The sequence below is a fragment of the Triticum aestivum genome, chromosome 6A (assembly GCF_018294505.1).
Source record: "Triticum aestivum cultivar Chinese Spring chromosome 6A, IWGSC CS RefSeq v2.1, whole genome shotgun sequence".
Taxonomy (NCBI): domain Eukaryota; kingdom Viridiplantae; phylum Streptophyta; class Magnoliopsida; order Poales; family Poaceae; genus Triticum; species Triticum aestivum.
In genome coordinates, this window is record NC_057809.1 from 56,393,739 (window position 1) to 56,405,882 (window position 12,144).

A 12,144-nucleotide genomic window follows, 5' to 3' on the forward strand; every position below is an offset into this window, starting at 1 on the left:
TCAAACCAGCTCGGTAAAATGATCGCGAAACTGCTCTGTGGACGATGAATAGCCTAGACGAAACTTGCACGAAGCCAATCCAGCTGTCGCTGCACCTTTGGTGATATGAATGGACAAGTTGATCCACGCCGTCGTGCGCAAATCGTCCACACAACGTAGTGTGCGTAGCAATGCTCAAATGATCGCCCGCAACAGAAGCTGACCCTAAATGCGAAGAAGATTCTACCAAAAAAAGATGGCAAGATTGGCAAGCACGGACGAGCCAAATACTTACTCTATGAAGTTTCACTCGTGCCCCAAATGTGCATCCAGCATGGAAACAAGTTACTCCTTCTGATCCATATTAATCGACACAAGTACAGTTCAGTGCCCTGGCCACAAATACTGGAACACAAGCTAGTAGAGATAAATAAGTTAAGAGTTCGGTCTCGCCAATACTGGAACAAGCTACTCCAGTTAAACAAGCTAAACGAGTCCGCTCTCGCAAAAGTAAAGTTGCTCCACTTGATAACTAGTGCACGCGAACAGGGTTGGTGTAGAACATAACAGTATGAAACCTTGTTCAAGATGGAGCACTACATGGTAATATGCATATACATATTTCTGGTCTGGAGAAGCTTAGTAACAGCTGCTGTAGCTCTCTTCCCTTGCTCTCAGTGATGGAGTCGTGGAATGTTACCATCATCCTTTTCAGCGATGTTGCCCAGCTGAATAGCCGTTTCAGAAAAGCGACTTCATGTTCAGTTCCTGCAAAGCTCAAGATCTGTACTTCTTCGAGCCAGATCAGCCCGAGTTCTTCGGTTTTCCAGTTTGGTGGCTGATCGCATATGCAACCTGAGAAGCAACCGGTTTGTGCCTGAAAGAAGAGGGGGTGTCAGCTTAGGAAAGACCAAGTGATAAAGTTTGTAGCTTGGTCGCCTGTAACTTGCTTCTAATTTGGTTGCTATCACGGTATCACCTTGGTGGCATTTTACAGTTCAGCCGTCAAGTCTTTTCTTCTATAATACAAAGATTATGCGATCTTGCTTGTCCTTGAAAAGTAAAACAAGGGAGATAAAGCTGAAAATGATGAAATGCAGGAAAATACTTCGAAGCCAAGATAACGCAGAAAGTAGGATTAGCAGATAGAAAGGTCGTAGAAAGAATGTATTAGTATTGTTGTCTTGAACCTTCAGTGTATTATGCACCTGCCCACCACACACCCTACCCCACCCAAAATGAAGAAAATGAAGATCTTGAATTTGCTGAAGAAGAGGAGCAGTATCGAATGAAACCGGCAATCATTTGAGGTGAAACCTATTACGAAGTTGCCGACCAAAGAAGTATTGCACATTTCTGAACCAAAATAGTACTGCCAAATTCTGAAAAACACGAAAAGTGAATGGTTGTCACTAGGAGATGCACAAGGCATATAGTTACCACAGATAAACTTTATACCATATTATCAGTGTCGAACCAAAATGAAGAGCGGTGAAACTAGCAGCTCAAGGCTAATTGGTGCTTAATTAGAAAAACAAATATGTATTGACATATTTCTTTATGTGACTTTCTGGTAACTGAAGTATCATCAGATTAAAAAAAATTAAGGAGTGCATTACCGGCAGTTGGCAAGAAAATCTGATCTTGAGTATTGTCAAACGAGAGCACATCCTGACAGTGGCGGAGCCACCTCCCGGCGACCCCAGGCAGCTGCCCGGGCTAGTCAAAAAAATTACTACTAAGCACTACTGATAATCTATGGTTAGAAGACTTATTTCTTTGGGCAGGTCTCAGCTCACGCTGTCACAGTTCAGTCATGCCCGGGCTGCATTTATGGGCTAGCTCCGCCACTGCATCCTGAGAAGATGGAATGAGCTGGGTCCAAAGGAATGTCCACATGAAAATATATCTAGGGTCAAGTAGTCAACGTCGGGGAGCCTTGTCATGTCTTCCGTCAAGTATTTGTGGTTACCTATGACCTGCAAGTTCAAAGGGAGTCACAAAAAGGTTGTAAATACTAAGTAGTTTGATCAGGACACAAACAAACGTCGCTTCTCCTATAGTGTGCTTTTTCTTTTCTTTTGCAGACAGATATACGAAATGACACATTCCCCAAGTTGAAGTAAGTATGAATTGCTTGCCTCGTTATCTATCGACTCGACAATGATGTAATAAAAACACAAATAAGAGTGAACTCACACACTCACCGGCGGATAGGCAAGGCAGAGGCGGAGAGCAGCGAGACGCTCAAAGCGCTGCAGAATGCCAATGCAACAACGGTTGTGTGGAGCAATGCAATCTGATCCATATACCATGATGATTCCAGCGACAAGGCGTCGGAGATGTGGTGGCATCTCACCAAGCTGGACAGAGCTAGGAACGAAATCACACATCCATTCGAGCTTCTCCAGGAGAGGGGCTGAGATCCTGGCTACTGGTTGACTTGGATTCAGTGCATATGCTACATTGGTAAAGCACCATCTCACTCTCAAGAACTGGAGCAACGGCGCGACGACGGTGAGCTGCTGCATGTCGCGCAGATCCGACAGCTGCAGCTGCAGGAGGGACCTGGAGTGGATCCTGAAGCTGCCCAGACCGCGGGCGCTCTGGACGAAGAGAACCTTCAAGCATGGGCAGCGCGGGGAAGAGACAGCGTCGCCGAGGCTGCACTGCCCGTACACGAGGATGCCGACCAGCATGAGGATTTGGAGCCGGGCGAACACCCCGGATGGCGGCAGGACGAGGCGGAGAAACGAGAACTCGAGTACGACGGAGGTGGCTCGCCGGAAGCAAGGGAGCAGGATGGCCCCTCTCTGTTCGGGCTCCAGCGCCGCCCGGACCTCGGCCTCGCCCTCGTGCCACACCACCCGGAGGTGCATGGAGCCGGAGAGGCGGCGCGCGGCGATGGGGAGCCAGACCGCCAGGTACTCGACGGAGGCCTCTCGGGTGGCAACCTGGATGTCGCGGAGGTCCAGCGCTTCGTGGGCGGCGAGGGCGGGGACTATGCGGTGGTGCTGGATGCCGTCGGCGAAGGCGAGCTCCGGGAGGAGGGGCCAGAGGCAGCGCCACCGGCGGGCGAGGACGCTGGCCCGGGCGGCGGCCGCGGCGTCGCGGAGCTTGACGAGGATGCTGACGAGCACGTCGTCTGGAAGCGCGCTGAGGCGGTCCTCGCCGCCTGCTCCGGCGTCGGAATCCCGACGCCCGACGCTGTGACCCGCCCCCATGGAATTGCAGGTGGCGGGGGAATGGGGAATGGACCGGAGACGCCGGATGCCGGATGCCGGCGGAGGAATCCCCACTCGCAACTGCTGCGAGCTCGATTTGGGGGCTAGGGTATTTGGATGCCACCTTTTTTCTTTTTTCTTTTTTGAGAATTTGGGTATTTTCTGTTAATAAACAAGGTGAAAGACTTTTCACTTTCATAAGAAATGAATTAAGGCCAACAGAGTCACCCCGTCAATTAGCGAAAACCGGTCATAATCTGTTGACCAAGGGCGTGTTTGGTTGCTTTCACTGCCGGGCCTGGCTCAGAGGAAAAAAACGAGCCAGACTGAGCAGGTCCTGGGTGAGAGAAAACGAAGCCAAAAACGTAGATGTCAAACTTGATTGGTTGCCTGCATTAGGAGGTCTTGTCATCGAGATGCAATTTTCACCCAGCGTTTGGTTGCATACATGCATATGACTAGAAGTTAACAAGTACACTTAACAGCGACGCCCATGCTTGAAGGTTCTCTTCGTCCAGAGTGCCGTCGAATTGGCCGGCACCGGAGCCTGACGGGGCAGCTCATCGTAGAAGCCGTGCGCCACCTCCATCTCCAGGCAACACCGCTCGAACACCGCCGCCTCCGACCACGGCCCCTCGCGGCTGTCCTTGAACTCAGCTCCCAGTACACCACGTAGTGCCCCGGGATGGTCGTCGCGTCCGCCTAGCTCGTGTACTCCACGATGCTCGCGCCGTAGAGCGCCAGCAGCCTGGCCGCCCGCTCCAGCGCTCGGCAAGAGGTAGGCAGGAGGCGCTGGCGGGGCGGGCGCGGACGCGAGCGCTGCGGCGGGGAGGAGGCAGCGGCCACGGCGCGGTGGCCCGCTGGGGGAGGAAGCCGTCAGGCAAAGCTGCTGCAGCAGGGCGCCGCCCCGGGCGCGAGGGGCTCCACCCCTGGTGGCGCACGGGCGAGGAGACGAGGCGGAGCGAGGGGCCGCCGGTGTGCTTGCTAGTAGCGGGCAGAGCAGCGCGGTACGCGGCGAAGCGGGCGCCCGGGAGCGGAGTGGCCATGGCCTCGGGTGTGAGGCGCGTGTGCAGGGGAGGCGAGGCAGGGGAGCAGGTGGCGAGACAATGCGAGGCGCGGCAGCAGCCGGCGCGGCCAACCGACGGGCAGGTGCGGTGGCGCGGGGCCGTCCTGCGGGCGCGCGGGGAGGGGAGCAGCCGCGCTGCAGGGTGCTGAGCGGGGTTGGAGCAGCAGGGCAGGAGGCGGTCGGGCGCAATGCACGCGCGCGCGGACGACGACGGAGCTCTTCCCGCCGGAGACCCGCTTGGAGACGCTCGCGTGGGCGTCACCGTGGTGCTCCCGGCTGCGCTCGGCGCGCTTGTGCGGCACTGGCTCGCCTAGTGTGCTGCCGCTGCTGCTGCGGCCGCCGCAGCGGCGGGCGAACGATGATGGCTCCCGGCGGTGGCGGCGCGCGCATGCCGCGCGGCACTTTCGGGAGTGATCCCCGGACATACTTCCGTGACCTCCGTGCAAAGAAGCACCTGCTCCCATGGCGGACGGGATCGCATTGGAGTAGAGGAAGAGAGAGGGATTGAGGATTAGGGAGAGATGGGGGATTAACCCGAGACACACGTCTCCAGAGAGCCACCCACGTGCGCCTGGAAGCATTGCTCGGGCCTGGCTCTCGGGACACTGCCGATTCGGCCGTTCCCAACGGGCCAGGCCCAAGGGTGCTTTTAAGAACCGTGCTTGATAACCCACAAGTATATGGGATCAATTGTAGCCTCTTTCGATAAGTAAGAGTGTCGAACCCAATGAGGAGCTAAAGGCAGAACAAATATTCCCTCAAGTTTTATCGACCACCGATACAACTCTACGCACGATTAACGTTCGCTTTACCTAGAACAAGTATGAAAATAGAAGTACTTTGTAGGTGTTGTTGGATAGGTTTGTAAGATAATAAAGATTATGTAAATAAAAAGTAGGGGCTGTTTAGATAAAGAAACAATAAAGTAAATATAGCAAGTGTGGAAAAGTGGTGGTAGGAGTTGCGAAATTGCCCCTAAGCAATTGACTACTTTACTAGACCGATAACAAGTTTAATGTGGGAGAGGTCACTGCTAGCATGTCATCCCTGACTTGGAATTCTATGCACTTATGATTGGAACTATTAGCAAGCGTCCGCAACTACTAACGTTCATTAAGGTAAAACCCAACCATAACATTAAGATATATTGGTCCCCCTTCAATCCCATATGCATCAATTTCTATGCTAGGTTGAAGCTTCTGTCACTCTTGCCCTCCAATACATAGTCCTATCAACATACAACTAACCCTATGGTGTGATCCACGCGGGCGCTCATATGATGGGCACCAAAGGACATCAACATAACCACAAGCAAATTAAATCAATCATAGCAATTCATCAACCACCGCCAGGACAACGAAAATCTACTCAGACATCATAGGATGGCAACACATCATTGGATAATAATATGAAGCATAAAGCACCATGTTCAAGTAGAGGGTACAGCGGGTTGCGGGAGAGTGGACCGCTGTAGATAGAGGGGGGAAGGTGATGGAGATGTTGGTGAAGATGGCGGAGGTGTTGGTGTAGATCGCGATGATGATGATGATGATGGCCACGGCAGCATTCCGGCGCCACCGGAAGAGAAGGGGGAGGGGGGCCCTTCGTCTTCTTCTTCCTTGACATCCTCCCTAGATGGGAGAAGCGTTTCCCCTCTGGTCCTTGGCCTCCATGGCATGGGAGGGGCGAGAGCCCCTCCGAGATTGGATCTGTCTCTCTGTCTCTCTCTGTTTCTGCGTTCTATTTTGCTGCCCTTTCACCGTTTCGTATATATATAGAGATCCGTAACTCCGATTGGACTGAAACCTTCGCCGTGATTTTTTTACCAAAAAATAGCTTTCTTGCGGCTGAAGAAGGGCATCAACCGCCTTTCGGGTGGCCCACGAGGGTCAGGGGCGCGCCCAGGGGGGCAGGCGCGCCCCCTGCCTCATGGCCACCTCGGGCACCGTCTCACGTGGATTTTTCTTCCGGAATTCTCAAAATATTCCAAAAATATTTTCCATCTGTTTTTATCTCGTTTGGATTCCGTTTTATATGGATATTCCGCGAAACATAAAACATGCAACAGACAAGAACTGGCACTGGATCAATATGTTAGTCCCAAAAATAATATACAAAGTTGCCAAAAGTATATGAAATTTGTAGAATATTGGCATGGAACAATCAAAAATTATAGATACGACGGAGACGTATTAGCATCCCCAAGCTTAATTCCTGCTCGTCCTTGAGTAGGTAAATGATAAAAAAGACAATTTTTGATGTGGAATGCTACCTAGCATAATCTTGATCACATATCTAATCATGGCATGAATATTAAGACACGAGTGATTCAAAGCAATAGTCTATCATTTGACATAAAAACAATAATACTTCAAGCCCACTAATAAAGCAATCATGTCTTTTCAAAATAACAAGGCCAAAGAAAGTTATCTCTACAAAATCATATAGTCTGGCTATGCTCCATCTTCACCACATAAAATATTAACATCATGCACAACCTCGATGACAAGCCGAGCAATTGGTTCATACTTTTTAACACGCTTCAGCATTTTCAACCCTCACGCAATACATGAGCGTGAGCCATGGACATAGCACTATAGGTGGAATAGAATGGTGGTTGTGGAGAAGACAAAAAAATAAGATAGTCTCACATCAACTAGGTGTATCAACGGGCTATGGAGATGCCCATCAATAGATATCAATGTGAGGAGTAGGGATTGCCATACAACGGATGCACTAGAGCTATAAGTATATGAAAGCTCAAACTAAAAACTAAGTGGGTGTGCATCCAACTTGCTTGCTCATGAAGACCTCGAGCATTTGAGGAAGCCCATCATCGGAATATACAAGCCAAGTTTTATAATGAAAAATTCCCACTAGTATATGAAAGTGATAACTCAAGAGACTCTCTATATGAAGAACATGGTGCTGCTTTGAAGCACAAGTGTGGTAAAAGGATAGTAACATTGCCCCTTTTTTGAATGGGCTTCTTTGGCCCCCTTTTTATTTAGGCTTCTTTGGCCTCTCCTTTTTTGGGGGCCAATGCTCTAATAATGATGATCATCACACTTTTATTTACTTACAACTCATTATTACAACTTGATACCTAGAACAAAGATATGACTCTATATGAATGCCTCCGGCAGTGTACCGGGATGTGCAATGATCTAGCATAGCAATGACATAAAAAAACGGACAAGCCATGAAAACATCATGCTAGCTATCTTACGATCATGCAAAGCAATATGACAATGAATGCTCAAGTCATGTATATGATGATGATGAAAGTTGCATGGCAATATATCTTGGAATGACTATGGAAATGCCATGATAGGTAGGTATGGTGGCTGTTTTGAGGAGAAGGTATATGGTGGGTTTATGGTACCGGCAAAAGTTGCGCGATACTAGAGAGGCTAGCAATGATGGAAGGGTGAGAGTGCGTATAATCCATGGACTCAACATTAGTCATAAAGAACTCACATACTTATTGCAAAAGTTTATTATCCCCCGAAGCAAAGTACTACTACGCATGCCCCTAGGGGGATAGATTGGTAGGAAAAGACCATCGCTCGTCCCGGCTGCCACTCATAAGGAAGACAATCAATAAATACCTCATGCTCCGACTTTGTTACATAACGGTTCACCATACATGTATGCTACGGGAATCACAAACCTCAACACAAGTATTTCTACTAATCCACAACTACCCACTAGTATGACTCTAATATCACCATCTTTATATCGCAAAACTATTGCAAGGAATCAAACATATCATATTTAGCGATCTACAAGTTTTATGTAGGACTTTATGACTAACCATGTGAATGACCAATTCCTGTCATCTCTCTAAATAGATATAAGTGAAGCAAGAGAGTTTAATTCTTTCTACAAAAGATATGCCCACGCTCTAACAAATATAAGTGAAGCAAAAGAGCATTCTATAAATGGCGGTTGTCTATGTAAAGAGAAACAGGCAATCCAAACTTCAAATGATATAAGTGAAGCACATGAAGCATTCTATAAAGCCATACTCAAAATATATAAGTGAAGTGCATAGAGCATTCTGTAAATAAACCAAGGACTGCCTCATACCAGCATGGTGCATAAAAGAAAAATGAAAACTAAATGCAAAAGACGCTCCAAGATTGCACATATCGCATGAACAAAACGAATCCGAAAACATACCGATACTTCTTGAAGAAAGAGGGGATGCCTTCTGGGGCATCCCCAAGCTTAGACGCTTGAGTCTCCTTAAATGTTTACTTGGGGTGCCTCAGGCATCCCCAAGCTTGAGCTCTTGCCTCTCTTCCTTCTTCTCACATCGAGACCTTCTCGATCATCGAACACTTCATCCACACAAAACATCAACAGAAAACTCGGTAAGATCCGTTAGTATAATAAAGCAAATCACTACTCTGAGTAATGTTGCAAACCAATTAATATTTTGTTTTTGCATTATAGCTACTGTAATATAACTTTTTCATGGCTTAATCCACTGATATTAATCGATAGTTTCATCAAAGCAAGCAAACTATGCACCAAAAACAGAATTTGTTTCAAACAGAACAGTCTGTAACAATCTGAACATTCACCATATTTATGATACTTGAAAAATTCTACCAAAATTAGAAAAAAATAAACAATTTGTATAGGAAGAAAGTTCAAAAATAATCAGAACCGTTTGACGTTCCAACTAAAAATGTAAAATCGCGCACTACAGCCAAAATTTCTGTCCTGCACCATACAAACCATCAAGCAAATGTAAACATCCTAAAGGCAAACCTTGGCACATTATTTTTAATACAATGGAATTGTACAAGGGGATAACTATTTTTGTTGAAAAGTTTCTGTAATCAAGATTCACAAAGTTGTCGTGAGCATGAACAAAGTTCAAGGAGCTCTCCCACTTCAACAATGCTTGTCTTTCTCACTTTCACTTTCCTTTTTGAAAAAGTTTTGGGTTCCCCTCTTTATTTTTGTTGTTTTTAAACTATATAAAAGCACTCAACAGAAATAAATGACTCTCTAAAACTTCCGGGTTGTCTCCCTAGCAGCACTTTCTTTAAAGCCATTAAGCTAGGCATATAGTGCTCAAGTAATGAATCCACCCGGATCCCAAGGTATATCAAAGCCAATTTTACTTAACAATGATTTGTAATTTAGTAGTGAGCACAAAGAAACATATATCATGTAACTACGAAGTCTAACTCTCTTCCTATGCATCGACATGTCATAAAAGAACAATTCATGCACACATAGTAAAGGCTAATGCATAGTATAAACAGTTTCTTGCAATTTTATCATATTTGAAACATAGAGAGGTGGAGATATAGTTCCTCTCTCATAATAATTGCAAGTAGGAGCAGCAAGCACATGCATATTATATTCATCAAAATCATCATGTGCAACGGTATAAGGCAACCCATCAATATAATCCTTAATAAGGGTAAACTTCTCCGATATAATGTAGTCGGGAGAATTCAAAAAGATAATAGGACTATCATGTGTGGGTGCAATAGCAACAATTTCATTTTTAACATAAGGAACTATAGCAAGTTCATCTCCATAAGCATAATTCATATTGGCATCTTGGCCACAAGCATAGCAAGCATCATCAAAAAGGGATATTTCAAAAAAAAAAACGGGATCATAGCAATTATCATAGCATTCATCCTTCGATAAGCATGAAGGGGAATTAAACAATGTATGAGTTGAAGAGTTACTCTCATTAGAAGGTGGGCACGGGTGATCAATCCACTCTTCCTCCTTTTGTTATTTGCTCTCTTCCTCATCTTTTTCATCCAATGAGCTCACATGTTCATCAACTTCTTCTTCCATAGATTCCTGCAAAATATTAGTCTCTTCTTCGACAACGGAGACTTTCTCAATAAGCGCATTAATATAGGAATTATATTCATAATTATCATAGCAATATTTTAGGATAGCTAAATTTTCAGGCCTATAAACATCATCATCAAAAGCTTCATACTTTTCAAAGAAAGATTCAATTTCATAAGCACCCTTAAAAGCAACAAATTCTTCTATTTGTTCCACATCATAGTAATCATATATACCATTAGCATAAGAAGCTAAGGTTTCATTATCATTAAATTTGCATGAAAAGGGAAGGTGTGGAGCCTTCATCCTAGAGCAACAAGTATAATCATAACTCAAGCATACTTGCTGAGCATACCACTTCAATATATAAATTTGATCCCATAATAGTTTCCCTTTTTGTGTCAAGCGATAATCCCTAAAGTATTCACGTTGATCCAATGTTACTCCCATTACCAAATTGAATGGGGTTTTCTCTGGATTATCAAAATAGTACATAGTTTCTGTCACATAACGAGCATCGAGGGTTTTAGGAGGTTCCTCATCTCCATGAGTAGCAAGTACACCTAATTTTTTTGGTATTTCGTGTTCCATATCCATAACTAAAGATAGAGAACAACTAAGAACAGCAAATAAAAATTACTTAGTAATAAAGCAAACAAGCACACACGAGAATATTCACCCCACGCTATGACTCCCCGGCAACGGCGCCAGAAAAAGGTCTTGATAACCCACAAGTATAGGGGATCAATTGTAGCTCTTTCAATAAGTAAGAGTGTCGAACCAAATGAGGAGCTAAAGGCAGAACAAATATTCCCTCAAGTTCTATCGACCACCGATACAACTCTACGCATGCTTAACGTTCGCTTTACCTAGAACAAGTATGAAACTAGAAGTACTTTGTAGGTGTTTTGGATAGGTTTGCAAGATAATAAATATTACGTAAATAAAAAGTAGGGGCTGATGAAGCTATGTACCTAGGGTAGGGTCATGGATCTGTCCAACATACCCTTCCCAAGGACATCTCTACAAAGAATCAGAAACAGTCGAAGAGAAACCATCATCCACTCGACCATGAAGATGTTCTCACTCGACCACCTTGAAGACACTCGACCACCAGAAGATGAGAAACCTTCCACTCTGCAACGGTCTGGGTTTAAACCATAGCTTTATGAGCATTTACAACACTTTACTTCAGACGTTACCAGTAACGCTCCTCCTTTATGGGCATTGAATCCTGTGTAACGGAGGGGAGCTGGGGTCCTGGCGCACTCTATATGAGCCACCCCCTCCTCTGGGACAAGGGTTCACACTTTTTGTAATTCACACGCATATATTCAGTCGACCGCCTCCGGGCTCCAAGACGTAAGGCTGTTACTTCCTCCGAGAAGGGCCTGAACTCGTAAAACCTGTGCGTACAACTCCTCCATAGCTAGGATTTTGCCTCTACATTCCTACCCCCTATTCTACTGTCAGTCTTAGAACCACGACAGTTGGCGCCCACCATGGGGCAGGTGTCTTAGCGACTTGTTGGAGAAGTTGCAATTTTTCCGATCCCCTTCATCATGGTTCCCGGCGGAGGTTTGGCTGAGGGCCGCGAGATCTGTCTCGGCGCGCTCATGTTCGTCGCCAACGACTCCGCTTGGCTTCAGGAGGCTCCACTCGACGCCAACGTGCTCCCCGCCCGCGGGGCGACACACTTTTGCGCATGCATCTGCGGCGTCCTCCTGCGGCAGCCGTCAACCCAGTATCAGTCGACTCCAGGAGCTTTCCCCCTCCCTGCAGCTCGCCGGAGCAAACGCTTTGGTCGGTCAAGGCTTCAGCGGTGGGTGAAGTATGCGGTGGCCCGCCAGTCGGCCACCCCTCAAGTCGCGGCGATCGAGCCCGACGAAACTCTCTATGGCCTGTTTGATCTGTCGACTAGCTCCGTAGAGACCGCATCCGAGTGTGACAGCAGCGACCCGGCGGCGGAAGTCCTGATGGTCAATGGACCACGCAGCCCTCCTGGCTTCAACCATGAAGACGGAGGCGACGAGAATG

General features: G+C 46.8%; 2 protein-coding genes across 3 annotated transcripts; both read right to left on the reverse strand.

Annotated features, from left to right (window-relative positions):
• Positions 1-316: 316 nt before the first annotated feature.
• LOC123131989 (putative F-box/FBD/LRR-repeat protein At4g03220) lies at positions 317-3,644 on the reverse strand. Of its 2 annotated transcripts, none has more exons than XM_044551727.1 (4): positions 2,187-3,638; positions 1,837-1,958; positions 1,599-1,650; positions 317-856 (listed from the first exon to the last, which is right to left on the reverse strand). In XM_044551727.1, exons 1-4 carry the CDS (start codon positions 3,201-3,203, stop codon positions 563-565), a joined length of 1,485 nt encoding a protein of 494 aa, XP_044407662.1. In that variant the 5' UTR covers positions 3,204-3,638; the 3' UTR covers positions 317-562. The 2 variants fall into 2 exon arrangements, with proteins under 2 accessions (XP_044407662.1, XP_044407663.1); XM_044551728.1 differs by lacking the exon at positions 317-856 and adding an exon at positions 917-1,361 and having other exon boundaries at positions 2,187-3,644.
• Positions 3,645-3,681: 37 nt separating this feature from the next.
• LOC123129433 (translation initiation factor IF-2) lies at positions 3,682-4,733 on the reverse strand. Its single transcript, XM_044549600.1, has 2 exons — positions 4,572-4,733; positions 3,682-4,515 (listed from the first exon to the last, which is right to left on the reverse strand). Exons 1-2 carry the CDS (start codon positions 4,731-4,733, stop codon positions 3,682-3,684), a joined length of 996 nt encoding a protein of 331 aa, XP_044405535.1.
• Between the last annotated feature and the right edge of the window lie 7,411 nt (positions 4,734-12,144).

Excerpts from the sequence above, each read along its gene's own strand:
- LOC123131989 (XM_044551727.1), bottom strand. The coding sequence starts at position 3,203 with ATGGGGGCGGGTCACAGCGTCGGGCGTCGGGATTCCGACGCCGGAGCA. Across the intron at positions 1,959-2,186 it reads TCTGCCTTGCCTATCCGCCG|GTCATAGGTAACCACAAATA; the intron begins GTGAGTGTGTGA and ends TTGAACTTGCAG. Across the intron at positions 857-1,598 it reads GATTTTCTTGCCAACTGCCG|GCACAAACCGGTTGCTTCTC; the intron begins GTAATGCACTCC and ends CTCTTCTTTCAG.
- LOC123129433 (XM_044549600.1), bottom strand. The coding sequence starts at position 4,733 with ATGGGAGCAGGTGCTTCTTTGCACGGAGGTCACGGAAGTATGTCCGGG. Across the intron at positions 4,516-4,571 it reads GCAGCACACTAGGCGAGCCA|CGTCTCCAAGCGGGTCTCCG; the intron begins GTGCCGCACAAG and ends CGCCCACGCGAG.